The sequence below is a fragment of the Stegodyphus dumicola genome, chromosome 6, assembly GCF_044657685.1.
Source record: "Stegodyphus dumicola isolate Sdum_Otavi_A_Nest chromosome 6, ASM4465768v1".
In the NCBI taxonomy this organism is placed as follows: Eukaryota; Metazoa; Arthropoda; class Arachnida; order Araneae; family Eresidae; genus Stegodyphus; species Stegodyphus dumicola.
The window spans coordinates 52,144,445-52,166,602 of NC_140773.1; the positions used below are offsets into that span (position 1 = coordinate 52,144,445).

At 32.0% G+C, this 22,158-nt stretch overlaps 1 protein-coding gene across 1 annotated transcript in view; it reads right to left on the bottom strand.

Annotated features, from left to right (window-relative positions):
- The window catches only part of LOC118188680 (CD166 antigen homolog), a 622,864-nt gene extending 605,645 nt beyond the window's left edge, over positions 1–17,219 (bottom strand). The window contains exon 1 of the mRNA XM_085818316.1: positions 16,873–17,219. Within this exon, the coding sequence (XP_085674442.1) occupies positions 16,873–16,975 (103 nt within the window). The 5' untranslated portion in view covers positions 16,976–17,219. The remainder of the gene's footprint in view (positions 1–16,872) is intronic.
- Positions 17,220–22,158: the final 4,939 nt, after the last annotated feature.

Below are 22,158 nucleotides of genomic sequence, written 5' to 3' on the forward strand. Positions count from 1 at the left end.
AAGTACATTAATAATGTAATAGAAACCATGCAATAATGTAAGTACAGGAAATGAAGAAACATGACGTTGGTCAGAACATTACAGGCCATAAACTTTCCAGATGATCAAATGGTCTTTTAATAACAGTGAGAAAACTATGAAAGAAGAGATAGGAGGAATCGGAAAGAAGGAATCTTCAGAGCTATCTTTATTACGGAAAATCCATGAAATGGAAGAGATCGAAGGAAACGGAAATACTGAAACCAAGATGAGAACACTCACTTGAAAAGCAATTTCTGTATCAACTAAAACAAACTAATAGAAAACATAGATGTAAAACTGCTTTTATAATATATTTCTGGAAAACACATATATTGTGGATACAACTAGTTAAAGTCACTTTTTATAAACAGAGTCTGAAGTGCTTTCTTCTGCGTTTAATGATTCGATCCCACATTACATATTACTCTGGCAATCTTCATTTTGAATTCTACGCTAAACGGTTTTACCCAGAATTTGATTAGGGACTATAGGTTTTAACAAATAACAAATTTTATTTGTTTAAATATACCAGGAATAAACTCAGTAGTTTCTAAATTAACAAAACATAATAAAACTGCGTTTAAGCCCAACGATTCTAGAAACGTAAAATGAAACATCAAAGCAAAACTGAAGTCATGTTAAGTTACCTGTTTACGGCAAAGCACACAAGAGTTATTTGCTCAAGGGAAGGACACCTTCCATGGAAGATATCTTCAGAGAATGTAGCTGGTATTCGCATTACACATGAGGAAATCTACAAAATTTCAATGCAGATAACACTTTCGATGAGATTTAAGCTCTATTAAAACTACCAGCGTTTAACGATTTCGATAAATATTTATGATAACCAGATAGGAATCGAATAGGAAAGACGTTAGAATTAAGGGCACATTGTGCTAAGTCGATCTGTCTGCACACGAGGACCTTGGCAAAGGAACCTTGTTAACAGGTGAAAATTTAAAAAACGAAAATAATAAATATATGTCAATGTGGCCTTTTAAAGTTTTCCATCGAAGTATTTGGAAACTCAGACATTCCAACAAATTATCTACATTCTTAATAATCCTTCTCTTAGATATTCCTCAAATAACAAAAAAATATTAACGGTTTGCAAGAAGTATAATAGAAAATCATTATTCGTCTCCATGCTATTCTTAAAACACGACTTTATACGAAGTCTTCAGACATAGTTTTGAGATGTTTGTAGATACCGGAAGACACATAGCAGTAACACTAGTCTTCTATGGATATTATTATATTCAAAGCTGGAAGGTATGTGGTATGTATTCGAAAGCCTGATATTTTTGCAACTTCGACAAAAATTATGGTAAGGAACGTGAATAAAAACAAACATTTCCCCTTGCCTAGAATGGAATTTAAAAACGAACCCTTTTAAATACTTATCGAATTCGTTCAGAAATATGAAGTCATCAGTCTGAACGCTCTGCATTTTTTAAGATGTTAAACGTTTATCAACTGGTGGAATTCACTTGTGATTATGCATTAATTTTAAACGAAAAATCTCAAAGAGTTTTAACAGGCCCATGCTGTAAAATAAATATTTCATCAGTAAAACCTTTTATACACTATAAAAACGTTTCCTGTATAAATTAGTTAAGTAACATGCAGTAAGGTATCGCTAGATGAATGGATCTGCTACATCCAAAGAGATTATAAAGATTAAACTCCAATAAAGATGTTAGGCCTGACAGAGAACAATTTATTGGAATGAGCTTTGGGAACGTGCCAAACCCATACGCAACTGAAGTAAAAGAATTACTTTCGTACGTGCACTTGCAAAGAATTAATTACATTAATTAAACGCAGTTACGTACAGCATTTAGTCTAGAACATATGCTATTTACATGATGAAATCTTCATTATTATTCATTTGATTAATTCGCACGACTTTGTTCTAGATATATGTTTCTAAAAGCATAAAAAGTGTATTAACATTAGTTTATGTATCTTTAATTTTGTCTTAATACTTATTCCTCCTTTTCTTTTCACTCTTTTTTAACATAAAAATATTTTATTAGGCATAGCTGATGGATAAATGTGATCCGAGTGAATTGCAACAATGATCATACAACTCAATAACCACTTCTTACAAGACGCATTGAGAATATTTTTTACATTTTGGTAAAACATAAATTCTGGCAAGGTTATAAGAGTACTTGAGATTTAGCTTTGTCATTATAGACGCCTTCTTCTAAGATTCCCTAAACAATGATGGCACGCATTCATGTAGGACATATGGAAAAAAAAACGGAATTCCTTCTCTAGGCAGTCATTACGTTTAATATTCTAGCTGTATGTTATTCATAAAGGAATGCACGATAAATGACTGGTCTCATGAGCATAAGGGTTCAGGATATAACAAAAAAGATATAAAAGTAAGTGTTAGTTCACTAGAAAGACGAACCATGCATACAAAGAAGTTGATAAACATTTTTCTGAAAAATGCCGCAGCAAATTTTACTTTAAAAATTAAATCCATAAATATAGTATATATTTTTCCTCCTAGCTTCCTAATTAAATTTAAATTTATTCATCGTTGTTAAGACTGCTGTTAGTATTTGTAATCAGAATCTTTCCCCTTTTTTGGACATAAATCATCCAGTTACCAATATTGTGCTTTTTGATACTAAAGTTAAAGCTTCTTATTTGAATAGCGTACACTTAAGTCGAAAAGTGTTACGAGTTGATTATATGCCAATATTTTGCCACTTTGTACTGTAAAACGACTTCTTTAAGATTCTGTGAATAAGATCTCATTTTTTAAATAAAAAATTAACTTGATCAATTCTTTTCATTACAGTGTGCATATCAGGGCTTGTCGCGTAATCTGTTAACATCAAAAATCTTTTTCCAAGTAGGTATTTCATTTTTTAAACACTTGCTAATTTATTTATTACCTCTCTCTCCAAGTTTTGTATTCTGAACATAATCTCATTTCCAAGCATTAAAATTAGTTATTTCGGTTATATTGTGTCGTTCGAGGGTAAAACGTTGATTTTTTGGGTTAAGTATAAACTTTTACTAGATATAATTAAAGAAAATAGGAGGCTGAGTAATTGTTTAGATTCCGTAATTTTTTACAAAAATAATTTTTTAATAAAAAAATATCATAACCTCAAAATAGTTCCGACTTAAACTAATTTAGAAGGATATAGTCCACCAGAAAATTTTGCGAAAAAATTTGCATAAGGGTGCTTTATGGATACGATGCAGAAATAAATTTTTATAAAATTTGCATGCACCAATTTTCAAAGCCTATATTTATTAGTTGAGCGGATTTCAACATGGATATTCAGAAGACGTATTTTAGAAGTAAATATTTAAAAATTCACATCTCTCTGTTTTCTAAAGCAAAATTTAATAATCGACTTAATTTGAATATGCCTTTTTAAACAAAATTTATATCTTGCCTAATCATCACTTCTGGTCGCGAATCTTAAAATTCAAGCTTTAATATCAAAATTTATTGCATCAATGTTAAAGAAATCTATTCCAGTTCAAGAGATAACACTACCCTATCATCAATTTCAGCTGCTGCTTAACGACTGAGCGAACTACTTTAAAAAAAAATGAGACTCCTTTGAGAGTAGTTATTAAGTAGCGTTTGAAAATAGCTGTACTAAAGCACTTAGTTTGGAAAATTTTGAGAAACTTTCCGTTTACTTGTTTGGCTACTAAGTGATTTTTCTCAGAATGTAATGTCTCAACCTATTTTCTATGGTTCGTTAAAATGAAAGCTTCTAACATACAACGAATCCAAGCTATGAAATATAAAAATAAATGCTAAATAAAATTTTGTGATCACTTTAGAGAATTTACCTCGGCTCTAAGTATTTTGATGAATGTTTAATTTTAAAGAAATTTAATTTTAGTTTTATTAGTTTATTATTCCTGGTGTGATAAGGGTATTAATTATTCCTGGTGTGATAAGGGTATTGCCACATTTTTCTCATACATTTGATCTGAGTAATTTAAATAGTAGAATTCATTTAGAATTCACCCAAAAAGTGTTTTGAAGGAATTTTCTCTGATCCTTTACTTAGGCAATAATGTGAGAGCATTTTGAAAACTATCAGGATAATAACAGGGATGTTTTCATAAAATATTTGCTAAGGAAAACTGGCTTTGTTCAAGGTATACAAAAAGTAAACATACCCATGCTATTCGTCTGCATTCAAACCCATGTCAAATTTCGCAAATTTTATTCATGTCGTGAGTTTTATTCATTTGGTTATTTTTTTTTTTTTTTTTTTGGAAAATATCAAAGGTAAGTGAGTTTAAAAGCTATTTAACTCAAATTTAGTATTTCATTTGTTAGTGGTGAATGATGCAACATTCAAACCTAATGCAATAATGCTTAAGTTCTGAAGATTTCCTCTTTATTGTACATTTCATTATTTATAAAAAGGTCTGTCTCGCAGCGAAGTCGCTGAAAACTGCAATTCCGACCTTGTTCAATTCTATGCGAACGGGCTAGTTGCATGGACGTTTTACTTGTTTTTCCCCATGTGTAACATGCATACGAGCCAGCCTCCCTAAGAAAATGCACTACAAAGGCATCCCTCTACCCTTAGACAGTTAGTCTTTATGAGCTTTGACAATCTTAAATAAACAAAACCCAAATAAACCGTAAAAATTGCCACTCAACTTTAGATTATAAATATTGCAAGAGGATACTTTGCCCAAAAGGAAAAAGATTTTACATGTAATAACTGCTCTGGCAAGAAACGGAGACTGGCATGTTTCTGCCTCGGCAAGAAGCATAACAACGGCTAAGTGGTAAAGGTAGCCGAACACAGGTAGTTCGGTTCGGGGTTCTAATTCCGGCGAACGGGGTGGTTTCATGGACGTTTTCGTGGTTTTCCCTATGTGTAATGTGTATATGAAGCAGTTTCCTTTAGAAAAACTTCCACGAAGGCATCCCTTCCCTTAAGCAGATAGCTCTTGTGTGCTTTGTAATTATAAACTAAATCAGAGTAAACCCTAAAAAATGATGGCGTGCAGTCTGGCAGGCCATATGGAAAACAACACAATCCCTACTCTAGTCAGTCATCCCGTTCAGTATTCTAGTTATACTCGTATGTTATCTATAACTGAATGCATGATAAATGCCTGCTTTTATGAGTATAAGAGTTCAGCATATAACAAACAAGATGGGAAAGTAACTTAGTTGAAGGTTAACTAGAAAGACGGAACATGCAGACAAGAGAGTTAATCTTTTCTTTAAAACGTTTTTCTGAAAAATGTTGCAGCAAATTCTTATCATGAATTTTGCAGTTTCAAAAATTAACTATAGTTAATTTTTTACAAAATTTTACTGTAGTATTTATTGCACACAGTTTGTTTAATTCACACAAATAAACACTTTAATTAAAACTTTTATTTTTTATTTTATTTAATACGATTTTATAAGCGATATTTTAAAACTGAACGTTTTCATTTATCCTAGTGAATGTTGCAAGTCAAGGAGCAGAATGTTGTGTATTTGACTTCTAAAGTATAATGAACATTTTTCTAATTGGAAGTGTTTGGAATTGGTTTTATTTTATTGGTTTGGATTTTTGTTTATTTTGATTATATCAAAACACTCGAGGGCTATCTGCCAACGGGAAAACTGGATCGTGTACACTTTGCATATACTGAGAACTATGAAAACACACATAAAGCCAGCCTGTTTTCCGGGATTCAAAGCCTTGACCGAACTGTTAGTGTTCACTGATCTTACCGCTCGGTCGTTGGTTGGCCTTTCTAATTGAAAGATTTTATCTGAGGAGACTGTGTGAAAAATTAGGCAATTATTTTTGAAAATCTTGCAAATCTTTCCCAGTGTAACCCTGATAAGAATAGGTTACGGCAATACTACATTACGGGAATAAGGTCCGGTGACGAGGTTAGAAAACAAAGAAATAATTTGCAGTAGTACGGTAATAAACGATTGATAAAATGTTTATGTTTCAAGATGGCACTCTTCTCTGTCGTAAATTGAAACTATTGAATCATCAATTAGAGAAAAATGGTCGTCGATCGATTGCCCTCAAACTGCGTTAATCTCAGAATCCTACCAGCAAAAAAACTTTCGGATATTTTCGAGTGGCACGTGATTAACGAGAATTCTTTGACCAAACACTTAAAGGCGACTCACATTTATACATTGCAACATTGCACTACACGGTTGAGAAAAGTCAATATTTTCAAGTCAACATCAAATCTTTGTTGTGCTGAAAACTGAAAGATGTCCAAAGAAAAGTTAAGTTTAACAATAGATTAAAAGTATATTTGTGTAATATTTCTAACATAGAATTAAATTTTAGAACACGTCCTATGGAATAAAATTTATATTTTCCTCTAAGACTTTACATGCATTTGAATTCTTACTTGAATCTATAAATTCTCAAATCGAATAAATGATATTATAATTTTATATACATAGGAATTACAAATGTTGATTATAAAAATTCCGCAAATAATTGAATAAATATATTGATCTGAATAGAACTAATCCATAAAAATTTTGCGTTCATGTTAAACACAAAATGCTCTAACACAGTCTATGGCTGTGACTCATACATTACATTTTATACCTCTATCCGGGGTTTAAAATATAATACACGTATCTCAGCCAATTTGATATTCTCAGAACATTTTAGTTAATAATTTAAAACTGTATGGCACGATGTCGCTAAATCTTCAACAGTTTCATATATAATAACGTACGCAAACTTTAGTAGCATTATTAGTCGTCAGGATTACATGTCATCGAAATAAATCTCTTTATTACCAGCTCGACCCATTGTGCCTGTTCTAATTCCAAATTACTAATTTACAATTCTAAATGCTGTTTGTTTTATTTACTTAATTTTGAGATATATAGGAATACATGTTTTTATTCTTTAAATTACCGTATTTGACGGCATATAAGACGCACCCTTATTTAGACGGCCGCACACAAGGGAAAAAAGTTTCAATAGCGTGGTTTCTTTTAGTTCTCACTTTTCGTAAAAGCCAAATAAACAATTATTGAATGCAATTACCTTCACGTATAAGACTATGTCCTTCACGTATAAGAGGCAGGTAACTTTTTTGAGACCAAATTTAGGAAAAAAAGTGTGTCTTATATGCCGTCAAATACGGTATTTCAATACATAATATAATAACTTCTATCTATTTTTATTTGTCCATTCGTATTAGATCATGACTGACCAAAATAACAAAACATTAAATGATATTATTTGAAGATAATGATGACTCATCCAAATAACACTTTGTAGATGAGAGCAATACGTATGAAAATGTTACAGTCAAAAATAATGAAAAATAATTCTGATTCATAGAAGCGCAGAAGATGATAATGATTTATTCGAAGAAAATGAATGTTCTTTAGAAAGTATAAAAACAAAGAATTGAACAAATCCCTGCCTACATCATATAACTTAATGAGAATGATATCAACTGAAGGAAAAGTCGCAAACAGTCATAGCATTCTGAAATATTAGAATTCATGACATTTTTAATACTGTAGTAATTTATATGAACCAAAAAAAACTAATATAGGACCAACTAGTAATATAAGCCAGCTAACAATGTAAAACCCCGCAGATTTACAGTTTGAAAGCTATTTTGCACATACCTTACAGGTATAAAGTTCTTTAGTAGTCTGGTACTTTGTGCAGGTGTTCATAAAGTTAACAGGAAAAATTTCGAAGATCTGTGAGGATCACAGGGAAACAACATAGAACAAATGTATACTTCCTTGTTATTTTGGACCTTCCATTTTAACACAGACATGATTACCGATAAATCGCTAATGATTATCACATCCCCATTTGGCGCCAGTTCTTGCCACGATCACTGATTAGACCAGCGTCACGAAAAGAGATCTACGTAGATCACATGTTATCATTGTAATTCTATTGTAGTTATTGTCTTTTTTTTTCCAAAAATGCATTAACAGTTTTTGATTTGCGTAGGAGTGTATATGCTAATATATCATTTTTCAAGAAGGAAACACTTTACCTCTCATTTTAATACGTAGAAAGAAGTGTATATCAATGAAAAGTATATAATCAATGTTATATAAAGCTGCATATCAATGAAAGCTTTATATCAATGAAATCATTTAGAGGAGCAACACAAAAAAGATGCAAACGATAGAAAAGCATACGTCATAATAATTCGGGACAAGAAAATCCTTTGATGCTATATTAAAGGCAGTGGGCGGAAGTATGGCAGCCACAGACTGTATGTGAGAAATAAATATGTCTTTTGCTATATAAGCTCTTATCATTTTCTTAAATGAAACTTTAACTTTCTTGTGGCTTTAAAAATCTTCGTCTAATGACTAATATCAAAGTAATTCAAGCTAATAATATATTGCCACATATTTGGTGATTGGGCAACACGGAAGACAATAAGAAAATTCAAAATATTTTTCAAATTAAATAACATTTTTAATTATCTCTAAGTATCTAGTATCTACAATAATCTAAAAAAAAACTCTCCCACTCCACATTTAAAAAAGTGAGTGAGTGTGTGCACCGTTATGATGGCTTCCGACTACGGAGGTTAAAAAAAAATGGAATTATGTGCCATTATAACGGGGAAACAGAATTAGCGCTACTACTGCTGTATCAATGCGTCCGGATCTGAATTCCAGAAAATGCTCAGCTGTTTGTAAGCGTATATTGTTTGTGCAGCATGAAGTCATTTTATATCCTTGGAAGCCGAAAGTCGTCGCGAGAAAACTGGTGATAGGAGAAAGAGTGAGATACCCTCACATCGTAACCAGGGATGTTTTCCATTTAAATTCGAATGGAACGTCCTCGTTCTCGAAGGTGCTTAGTTGCACCTTGGGTAAAATTCTCGCTGATGAGAAGTATAACTGATCGACGGATGTTGAATGACCGATCGGTACCAATGCTTTTATCTGCAAGTGCTCAGCCATTTGGAATATAAAAAATAACACTTATTATTCTATAGATAACACATAAAAAATACAGATATGAGGTCATAATGGGCCCTGTAGAAGATCAAAGGAAGTCTTGATTTTGTCATAAAATCGGATGGACTTGGCATTATGAGACTTTATACATATATATTTCTTTACTTAAAGATATATATAAAATCTCTATTTTCAATCTTACCTCGTATTACGCTACATCAAAACGTCAAATGCAATGAATATAAATTTGTTTTCTGGTTTATAATAAGGAAGATAAGGGATTTAATAGTGATTCGGATTATATAATTTTTATTTGTTGTTTTGAAAAACAAGAGAAGTTATCAAGAAATATTTTTGGTTACATAATTTATAAATTAATTTTCATCGGTATTTTTTAAATATTAAACAAAGAAAAATTAGTGAAATTCAATTTGTTCCTTCTAGGAAAGAAATAGCGAAATATCTAATTGCGTAAATTCAGTCATTATTTCACTGTCTCGCTAAGCATCTAGCGTTATTTATTTCTGAAATAACAATAACCACATTTACTTCCAAAGAACTAATAAATAAATGAAAAGACACTCCAGAGATACATTTCCAAAAAATATATAAATACGTTTCTAGAGTAGAAAAACGTGGAACAACTGGCGAAGCGCTCCTTACGTGCAATCAAAAATTAATTGAATGAAATCTTTTAAAATAAGCTACTGAGAGTTATTTTTCTTGTTAGCGATTAATTTATTCAAACACAAGCTTACTTGCATTAATCCTTTGTTATAATTACATTAAATAATATATATATATAAATGTGTGTGTGGGTGGGTGTGGGTGTGTCTGTGTGTTTAACGACAGGTATTGTGTTGCATTCACTTTTTGCATGCGCTTGTCAAATGTTAATTAAATAGTTATTCAGATTTTGTTAATCATGAAATTCTTTAAGCTGACTGTCTACTCCCTTTAAATTTAAAACTTTTATGCTTATGATATCAGAATAACTGCAAGAAAATTATATTTATGGGAAATAAATAATGCGTAATAACATCATCGCTTCTTTAATAAATCAAGATACTATATGTTTTAAATAATGTGTCTACTATTTTATTTTCCATTTGTTTAGAATTTATTTTAGGATACTCGCAAACGAACTGAAATAATCCAAAGAGAAATAAATTGTAACTACTCAGAATTTGAGAATATGAAAGTTAATGAATTGTTCAGTGCATTAAGTTTTGTTGTCATCTGTGATAATGGATATTCTAACTCTTTATCAGCATATCAATGTTTTAAAATATTCTCAAGTTTAAGACTTTATGAACTAACTTCATAAATACTGCACCCAAATTTGCGTTATGACTTTTTTTCGAGCCGACATAATACGTGTGATGAATTTAGCTTAGGAATGGTACAAGTTAGGTACAAGATGTTAATGCTTCACTTAATGTATTTTTTTTAATCGAATGACGGGCACTTGCCTTTCTTTCAACATTAGAAACTCCTATGGACAGAAATGACGGCCATTTTTCTGTGGTGTCCGCCGATAATATTGCGGCAAAATCATCGCGGGCGAAAACGTCGCGGAGAAAACAACGCAAGACGAAAACGTCGTGCTACAAAGCATCGTGGGAGAAAACATCGCAGTTCTAAAACATCGTGGTACAAAATATCGTCGTTGAAAATAAAGCGGTTGAAAAACTTCGCAGTTTAAAAACATCGTCATCGAAAATATCGCGGTAAAAAATAAAGTATCGACAAATCATCACAGGACGATAACATCGCAGACATGCTTTTTTCAGGCTTTAATAATTGTAAATGGATATTCCCATAATGATTTGTGAGCGCGAGATGGAAAGAAAGATAATTTTTACTTTCATATTTTTTATTAACTAATAAATTTTTGCTGAAATTCCGTTCAATTTAGCATTTAATTCCGTTCAGAATGAAATGTTGTTTTTATATACTTAGGACTCTGAAGTGTTGTAGAAAAAGAAAATATAAACATTTATATGTCTATTTACGATGTAATTACAAAATATTTACATCCGATCGCGTTAAAAACCATTGAACTTAATGGTAAATGCCCCAATGTTTTGGTCACCAAGTAGGGATCGCCAGTGCTTCAGAGCAGGGTACGAGAGAAACCTGTTTAGGGCCACTCCATCTTACTTCCTACCTCTATGGAGAGGATAGACAATTTTCATCCAATGCCTTCTCCGGTACTCGAAACCGGGCACTTCGGTATCGCAGTCAGCTCTCCTAACCACTATACCGTCTGGGCTTCCCTTCGACTTGAATATTGAATAAAACGTTCTTCTGCAGAGCATTGTGATGTAAGTCTTCAATAAATGTCAAAAGCAATCTAAGGTTTCATAGTTCAAAGTAATCAGTCGGGAGTTTTAAGAGCAAGAAATACAAAAAAGAAATGTTCGAAATAAGATGGATCTAAAAGCCTGGTATTATAACCATAATTTTCTTATTTGAGTATTAATTACTAAACTAGTATAATACTACACTATGATATGCATTTTGAATTCGTACAATAAACCGACACGATCTTTCGACTTCTCTTCTAACGGCTAAACTCCCTCCATCTCCAGGTTGCCAACACATCGAAACATATTTCCAAAGAATTTCTTTCCATATTAAGAAAGCGATTACAATACAGTGTAAATTATCAGGGTTACTGCCATGAAATCAGGTTACGAATAATTGAAAAGCTCAAATACTCCAAACAATCAATTTACATGCATATTGTATGTATTTATTTCTTTAAAAAATACTAATTTTGCTTTATTTTTGAAAACGACTAAACATTTCACTGCGGATTTTTATTATTGTATTTGAATACTCTTTGGTAGAAGAAATCGAATAGAGTTTCACTAGAAATCATTGCAAAGGCAAATTAGTTCAACCAAATTAGACAGGCAAAGGCAAATTAATCTCGAAACAGGGATTTTTAAAGTAATCTCTTCGTTTGTATTTTCTCTACCACTGTGTGCCTCTGCTGTTCTTGTGAAGTTTGAAACGATATCCTCATCATTCAAATATTGAATGGTCGGCTCAGTGGAATCGCCATCAAACCATTCCTCTATGTTTTTCTGATCAGATGATACAATTTATTTTTCCGTCTAACTAAAAGTAAAATGTGTTTTATTTTTAATGGATGATTAAATCGTAATGAATGTACTTGTGAATGAATGTACACGTGAATAACTTCTGGATTATTTATCCTCTTAAATGGATAATATTAGTCCATATACTTTGGTTTAATTTTTAGTTGATACAACGCATTATAAAAGCATTTAGTATAACTAACTAGTAAAATGTGTAACATTCCTTAATGAATTCTAGCATTACTTAAAATTAATATTTCTAAGCTGATATGCATTACTTCGAAATAATTGCTATCCGGATTTTATCGACTTTACTGTGTTTAAGCTAGCATTCGGGAGATCAGCAAGCTTTATTCGAGCTGGGTGAGCCTAACAGATGACCTTCTATTAGAGCTAATATTGGAGCAGTTCGTGATTTGAATACTAAGTCTGACAATTTGCAGTTTACGGCAACGTTAATCCCGCTCGATGCTGTGATGCTTGTAGTACATATGCTTTATGCGGATATTTGGCAAATCCGTCAACCCTAGACCTATGAAACATTTGGTGTTACAACAACGGAAGTTATACTCTCGCAGTTCTATAATTGAACAATTTATATGACATTGACTTATTTCCGAATTAAATTAAATTTCGGTATAAAGAAATGTTAACATTTTAAGTTTTATTTTTATTGTATGAATAGAATCGTTAAAAATAATATCAAACAGCCTGCTCAATCAAGGAAAATGCAAGTTCTTAATTGCGAAGGCAATCAACAATACAGGCCAAACGGGCAGATGAAACAAGCTTCTTTATTTTATCGCAGTTTTTTTTTTTGTTTGTGTCTTGTGACTGCCAAATAAAGGGTTCATTTATCAAAACAAAATGCATCTCATTAGTTCCAGTTTTTTTCAGTAGTAACCGTCTGCTACGTGATTAGTTTTCATTTTTTTTCAGGGGGATTGCAATTCGATGCGAAGAAAATTGAGGCAGGTTTACGTTTTACAAATTTAACAATGGAAGCTACCTAATTTTGAGATATTTTCAATAGCAGTCTAGAATAAGTGGGCTGCTTATTTTAAGATATAATTATATAAGGAAATCCTACTTGTTATTGATTTCTTCTTTAATGAACCTGATTCCGAAGAGTTAGTTAATGATGAGTGCAGAAACCTACGTTTATTTTTAAAATGGCAAAGAGACAAGTATTATCATAGGCAATAAGCATTTTTTCTTTCCTACTTAAAACTATTTTGTGAGTGTATAATTTATTTTATAATGTTTTCAGTGTGTGTTTATGTGTTTCATTTTTTATTAACTAGGCTTTCAATATTAATAATTAGACGAATTCTTCTAATTCATTATTTGTATTATTTTACTCATGAAAGGAACTCGATTTAAATACATGGAGTAAATAAATTTATTCCTAAGATGAAAGAATTTTCAGGATGCAAAATACAGTGTTTTTCATGCTTATGAACATGCCGCCGTGATTGCGACCAAAACTGTAAACTGTAAAATGCTTAATTTCGACATATTTTCAACCAGATAATATTGTTGATTATTATGATATTTTAACTTAAAAGATGTCTATTCATTTCAAAATAAAGCAAAATTTATCCTTAAACTGATACGGATTCTATTAAAAAGGACTATGCAATTCCAGTCTAGAATGGAAACATTGAAAAATTTATAGCATATCCGACGTTGATCTAAGATTCGAATCTCTAAACTTTTAAAACTCATTTGGGTATCTTTCCGACACAGGCATACAAATAAACAAAGTTAAATACAAAAATTCACTTGGTGAAATTGTACAAAATGTACATTGTTATAACGTTGGATATGTTTATTTGAAGTTGAAAAATTTATTTGAAGTTTATCAAGTGATGTGTTAAGGGGACTAATACACCTTAAAACCCATAAGATCTTCGAATAAGTGACTGTTGCAAGAATTGGGATAACTTATTTATTTTAAAAGCAATTACTTCCAACTTTTTACAGCTGACTACATAATATAGCTGCTATCTGAAATAGTGATCAGAAAGTTTGTGTTGCCACAAATATTTTTTATAATTTAATCCGCTTTGTGACAAACGTTTTCGTCAAGTTTCCACCTTGCGCGCACAGTTTAAAACATTCTGTTGCATAATTTATTTCCATATTTAATACAAAGCTTTTATAACATTTGGAAATGACTGTGATCCTAAAATTCTAAGAATTTAATGTTAAATTTTTATTTTATTCGGAGTTGGGTTTATAAAATGTATTTTATTAAAAAAACCTGTAATGTTTTCGTGCATAAATTTTTTAATACTAAACTATTCGTCAAATTTTTGGTTCAGTTAGAAAATAGTGCCCATATAAAGAATTCCATTAAATTTCAAATATGTACCATTCGCCATTTTTAAAATATCATGCGCGCAAGGTGTAAACATGACGAAAACTTTTGTCACTAAGCGGATTAAATTACACAAATATTTGTGGCAACACAAACTTTCTGATTTCTAGTTTCTAAAGCAACTATATTATGTAGTCAGCTGTAAAAAGTTGGAAGTAATTGCTTTTAAAATGAACAAAATATCCCAATTCTTGCAACAGTCATATATTCGAAGATCATAAGGGGTTTAACGTATATGAGCCCCCTTAATTTAACTATTTAAAATTAATAATTCATTCAGAAAAGCGAATATCGAGTTAATAGAATTACAGCGTACACTATAAGAATAGTTCGTGATAAAAATGAATTTCAGCTTCAAAATAATAATTATTTCATTTCATGTTTTCTTAAAATTAATGATAATTTATATCAGAAACTCTTGTCTTGAATATCAGTACCTCAATTTACTAAGAAATGATAAAAAAAGTTTTAAAATCATTACAAAAGTCTATTCTGTGAACTAAAAATATTCTTCTGTCACAAATCCAAAGCTTAGAGAAATGCTACTTGGCTTTCTAGATTCTCAAAAAGGGCAGAAATGATAAATCATCCCTCAAGTAGAGAGTAAAAGCACATAAATCAGATGCTTCCAGAGGAATAATATTTCTGGGTAGATTCTACTTTATTCTAAGTTTACTTCTTTGTTAAAAACTGAGAAGTTATTACGTATATGAATTTCATGTTTAGTAGCCTCGCTCCCGGCCTCGGGCTAACTTTAGGAAGTATTCGTAGAAGCTTTCCTCAGGATAAGTAAAACAAATGCTCCGTAATTATAATTCTGGGAATTTGTTATAGAAAATCAAAGAGAGAAATTCTGAAGTAGGAATAAAACTGCGAAAAGAGAGTTTAAAATAAAAACAAAGAAATAATTCTACACGTTTTGCAACAGGATTCTCTCATTCGTATTCACTCTCTGAGTAAAACCTAATATTATGAAGAAGTATATACTTCTTGATAGGTACATGCATTTTAGTGGATTTAATATTAACAAAAAAACACATATGTGTTAAGGATAATTTTATTATCCATTTAACCTATGTTTTATCAAAGAAATATATTAAATCGGCATCCGTTTACCTTATTTTAATTTGGTCGCCATTTATGAATATGCTTGAAGATTGCATTAAGTTAAACACAAACAAGTGAACTCAAAGAATACAGAAAATACTTCAAAACTTCCATTAACACATTTGTTTACTTGAATTAATATAATTAAATTATGTTTTGAAATGAGAAAGGTAGTGAGATTGTGGCCTTCAACTCATATGATTATCACTGATACGTATCTCTACGTTCTCTCATACGTGTATAACATGTGTATAACATGTATATATATATATATAGAGAGAGAGGGAGTTATACCAGTCTTATGTCTATATTTTACTATATATATGTATACAGTATATGTATACAGTAGTGCATTACTGCATATACAGAGAGAGAGAGTATAGTACGATACATATATATGATGTGCGTATATGTATATGCATCCATAAAACGCATGAGTTAAAACCTTCCTGGAAATCTCTGAAAACTTACTCGGAGTAGAATTCCTGAAAAACTGCTGAGTAAGTAATATTTTGCTCGTTGTGGTTAAAAAATTCTTGGATAAATTTAATATGGAATACATCGTGCGCATTAACTCTCCTAACTGCTCGGTTACATTTCAAGTTGCAGTCAGAAATCATTTCTTAAAAGTATAATGGCAAACCGTTTTGGAACCACATATGCACCTTAATGACTGGATGGTTTAAAAATGACTATTCGCTTGTTCATTAATATCCTCCATGTCGGAAAAATTTCCAAGATCAAAGAATACATAACCGGATAGTTCAAATTACAAATTAGAAGTATGATAAATGCGATTTAAAATTTTTGCCTTTTCAGAAATTAAAAATTTATTTTCAAGAATTCCAGCAATGCAAGTAATAAATTGGGATTGCATAATGCTTACAAAGGTGAGTATACAAAAAATTGCATAAGAAAATTTCATTCTTTTGCAAAATTATTATTTCATATGTACGCAGTTTTAAAAAACACAGTTTCAGTTTTACCGCTGAATAAAATACGTTTGAAAGGCATCTCCTTGTTACATTCAAAGATACTTTTATAAATATAAACTTTTAAAAAAGACAAAATTAAGATGCATAAAACTGATGATATGTATTCGCGAAATGATAAAATACAATAATTTGCATTTTGCTTCAGTATGTCATTAACACATATTACATGGGTTGCGAAGAAATATGTAAAATAGGTCGTAGGAAAAATTTTTCAAACTTTTCCTTGTTTTGTTTTTCAACATTAAGGTCAGGAAAAATCCATACTTTAAAAGAATTTTTAAGTTTTAGTTTACTTACTTATCGTACCGCAGTATCCATTCTTCATGAAGAATATAACAGTCAGAACTCGAAAAATAATCCGGGCTTTCCAAAATCCACTAAACTTGATATCAGCACACATGTTTTAAACTTTTAAGCAGATTTTAAACAACAATCATCATATCACTGAGGAAACTAGAAAAGAGCGAAAACTCTTACTAGAGGCGCGAAAACTTTCAAACGAACTTTGCATAGCATATCAGAGGAAAAAATATCTTCAGTAAGTTATTCATTCAGTATCATGGGTAAATAACAGTTTTCATACAGCATGCATTCTTATATGGGCTGGAGAAAAACTGAAACTGGATGAAGCACCGTCCTGTATGTCATACGTCCACGCGGCTTCTGAAGCGCCAGATTTAGGTTGCCAGGTTCGCAGTTGAAGCAGTGGAGGAGGGTGAAGGAGTAGAGGGAGTCACGGATCGATTTGGGGTTGGGTGTTCGGATTCGACTTGCTTCGGAAATTCCTTTTTTTTCCTTCCCCCCCCCCATCCAATTTCGCAGAGCATTCCCGAGGTCCAAAGATATTAGTAAATAATTTTGGATAGTCCTAATTAATCGGAACAAGGTAGACAAATATTGGTGGAGGTAATTCGCCCCAGGATAGGTTTGTTCCATTATCTGTTAATGAGATCCTCTTTGGGGCAAATTCGTTTTTGAAATGAGCCAAAAAATAAAGGAAAGAAAATAACTGTGTATAAAACAACAAGTTAATTTTCATTCGAAGAATCCTTACTTCTTTTACTTAATATAGTTAATGGCTCGTAAAATCTGGAGTAATATACTCAGTTTATGAGTATCTAAAATTTTTATGTTTGTTGGGTACCAGGAATAATTTATTTCGCAATTAATAAAAGGATAGGCTGTAATGTACAAACTGAGGCAGTTTTTCTGGGAAGATGTATTTTCGTTTTCCAGTTTAAGTTTTAGATTCGTTACACATTATTTCTTAACCTTGGACTACTGAAATTAAAGCAAATACATTTTTATACATTATGTAAAGTATATAAAATTTTGCTTACATTAACATCCTGAATATAATGGTAATACACGAAAAGTTTTAAAAATCCTTTGTTTGGGGCCACTTATTGAAATTAATGAGTTTTATTAGGAAGTTAAGCATACTGAATGCAGTCCACTGTTGTGTTTACTGAGAAAAATGTAGTTTAAGCAAAAATGCGAGAAAGTCTTCATTTCTATTTTTAAGATTTTTTTTAACCAGCAATTAGTCAAAAAATGATACATGTTAAAGCTTATGTCTCAGTAGAGGAACCATCGAGCGAAAAAGAGAAAACTTCTTTCTGTGGGGTTGCTTAGAAACCTTACCGTGGCAATCATGCAGTTCTGGAGTTTAATGATAGATGGAGACTGGACGCACAGTCCTTTCTGAAGTGATGAAGATGGAACATAGCCTTATGCCTCATGTCGCGTTAGCAGAGCATCTGGAAAATTCACAAGAATTAGTTGCACACTGGACCGTAAAACTTAAGAAGATAAAAGTAATTTATAAAATTTAATAACAGTAAAAAAACCCATCTTTTCTGATATATCTATATCGATCGAAGCGATAGTTGTTGTTTCACGAAGGCCCCTTCAATGACCGCTTTCTGCTTGACTTGAAGCTTGACATCACTGATATGAACAACTGCTGCGATGAGTACAAACTCTTTATTCTTCATGATGGTTATGAAGGTATTGCTGTGGCCAAAGGCTAGTAGAGAGACGTACAAATTTCATATGAAACGTTATAGTATTTTGTGTCAAGGGCTTTAATTCAGATTTAATCACAGGGACTTACCTTTAATTTCTTCTTAGAATCCGACATGCACCAACAGAGCTTCCTAAGGAATACACCCAGTTTCATAAGTATTCACAATTTTTACTTATTATTTCCGACCAAATACTATCAGTAAATATGTTGGTAATCGAATAAACATGCAATTGTTTTCTTAGCATATGTGAAATTAGATATATTAGTGTTCTGTATGAATGATTTTGGAGTTACTTTAGGGTCAGCAATAAATAATATTTACCACTCGTTTCCACGCAATCATCAGGCACAGTAATAATTTGATGCCACATCGTGTATTTACCATGCTTCTCAGTGTCATCTTTCACAGACAGCCCTTCTGTTATACTTCATGACCGGTTATTTCTTATAATGTTTGTATGTACAGAATAAGATTTTGTATGATCATCTTGTACCTTTTACAGTAATTTAGAATTTAAAGTTTTAAGCTAACATGATTTTCCCCGCTTTCAGTTGACGCAAAGTTGATAAAATAATGACAAATGGAACAATTTGTTGGAAGAACTTTAAAAAAGCGAAGAGCAGCGAAAGGTTAATATTGTTTTCGTATCTAAGCATAATATATGACGGACGACCGGATAAGGCCTTTTCTACTGAATATTTATGCGTTCTGTGAAAGAAATTTCTCACATCTTTAGCTACGACAATCGCGAATTTTATAGCGCAAAGACAGTTCTTCTGGGACAGTGAATACATATCAAATTTGCGTAGTGGAACAACGTCAGATTAAAAGCCAATGACAAAAAAAAGCATAAAAATCATTGCACAAGTGCAAAATCTTGAACTGTAGACATCGTAAGAAGCTAGTGAATGCTAACCGTCAAGAAGTGACTAAGGTTCCTTAAGAATAAAGTTTAAGTAGCCAAAATTCCTGCTGCCCAACCGTCGCTTACTGCTGTGCCGAAAGACCCGGGTTCAAATCCCGGAGAAGGCAAGGATGTTTGTAAATGCATAGTGTCATGGCGGAACTGCGGCATGGCAGAACTCCAAATATGCGGTGAGCTGAAAGTTCTCTCGTTTGATTCGGTATAAGGGAATAAGATAGAGAGAGACCCTCGACCCAAAGCCCAGGATGTTCCTCATCAAAATTGAGGATGGAACTGCGCCAAATCGCACTGTCACCTGTTAGGTGCTCATGGCTGTTGCCAACGACAGGCATAATTTTGCTCTCCTTGCCACGAGGAATTTCGTGGGCTTGAACTGACTATGTCAGACAAGTGAGCATAAGCAACAACACAACAACATCCATAATTTCCGGATCCGCACTCCTTGTTGATCAGGCAAACATGTCAGATCTTTTAACTCCACCAATTTCTAATCTTTTCGCCGCCCAGTCAGTATAGTGGTCAGGGAAGCTGACTACGATGCCGAAGTTCCTGGGTTCGAATCCCAGAGAAGGCATGGTTGTAACTGTCCGTCCCTTCATAGGAATGTCGATGGCGGCCCACCCATTAGGTGCCTCCATAATAAAGAGACCACCACATGCGGCCTTGTATAGATTAATGGACTGGGTTACATTTGTAATCGTTCACAATCTGCCATTGGAAAACAAATAAAATTCTAATCTTTTCACAGTTCCTTACAGATTTAACGTATCAATGTTTTTATTACCAGAATGACCTAAAATAATTTTAAAAGTGGATTAGAAAGTTATCCATTTCCTAACTCACTTCTTGTCATACTGCGTGGTCCAAAGAATGAGTTTCTAATTTTTCTCCAGAAGAAAGGAAAAATTGTAAATTTATTCTTTGGGTTTATAAAGACTATGGATAAGAACTCTCTCTAGATCCAAACCTCCAAGCAGAAGTTTTTGTTTTATGCTTTAAATTTTGATTCAGGCTGCCAAGTTCAGACAAATTTTTTATTACGAGATCCATTTCAGTTTTTCCTTAGGCTTGAGTGTGCTCGTTCTGCTCAAAATGAATCTTGTATATTTTCTTCAAGACGTTACGCAGTAGTGTGGTATAATTTCTAATAGTGAAATAAGGAAAGATTTACACTTACCAGGAGTTATCTCCTTTTCCTGTTTGTGCTTTCATGGTGTAACTTGCAGCATGTCTGGTTAGGAGTCGAAAGACGTGTTGTTCAACTTTCGATGATTTTTGTTTTACGTTTCCAGCTCAGGAAAAAGCCTGCAACTAGACTTCTGTAACTTGAGCTACAGATCGAACAAACTATTTGGGTTCTGGTTTTGACTTTAAGATCCTAGTCGTCAGACCAGTTACACCTTTTGAACTAATAAAGCTAATCTTCAGATTATTTCTATTTAAGCTGAAATTTGAATAATGTTTTTTTATCTTGAATTCGAGTGGAAAACTCGTTACCAACAAGCTCTGTATTTATTTCTAAAAAAAGAAAAAAAAAACGATATGGACAATGTAACTCAATATAAAAACCGTTTTGGATTCCTAAAAGTACAATCAGAAATAATACTTTTATAATTATTTCAAGCAATAAATAATCATATATATGACAGCCTCTTTTAAAACATCAAAGACATACAGATAAATCATATTTATTTAATACATAGTTTTATGGTTAAATTTGTCCAATAGTGATTTATTATGAAAACAATCAACTTTATGAAAACATACTTTTCAGAAAATATCTGGTACGTAAACATGATCCAAACCTTTATATTTATTTTTAAAGAGAAATATAGCCGCAGCTGATAAAATACAGCGCAGGTAAGAATTTTTAAAAGACATATAACCGCTGCTTGGGGAATTACAAAGCTGAAAGCAAGAGCTCAGTTTGACAATTATCTTCGATTTTAAGAACAACAGTGGTTCTTATAGGATCAGAGACATTATTTGTAAGGTATCTATTAGCATAAATATAAATTTTGAATCGATGAATATAGCTGTTCTTTAAAAGTCTTTTAATGAATGTAAATCACACCTTTAAAATTATGTTTCCATAAATTCACTCTGCTCACAATCCGTAGCCACCATTCGCTCCAGAATTAATGTTTAACAGAATAGTTCAGGATAAGATTTATGAATCTTTAGTCAGATGCATCTGAACGGCTTTGCAGTGAGCTAACAGTTGAAGATACTTGAAATCAACGGATCAACAACTACTCTATTGATCTCTATGCATAACGGTAAGTGAATATCCATTAAAATAAAAGCATTTTAGTGTCGAATTATATTCATATTTTCACTGTGTTGAATATGAATTGCTAAGCGAATTCATATTTACGTTCAATTGTTGAAGCGGCACTCTTTTTTTTTCTAACATATTATGAGAAAATGATTCTTTAATGAAAACTGAAAAATTAACTCATGGCAGTATTAAAGTAAATCACAAGTATTCATTTTATATTTTACTTTAAAATACTGTCGTAAATTTTTATGAATATTTGACTGCAAGTTTGGTTTTCGTGCATTATTTGCATTTATATATCTGCCCATTTATTGTATTTTAAATAACAATTTTCAAACACACTTTTG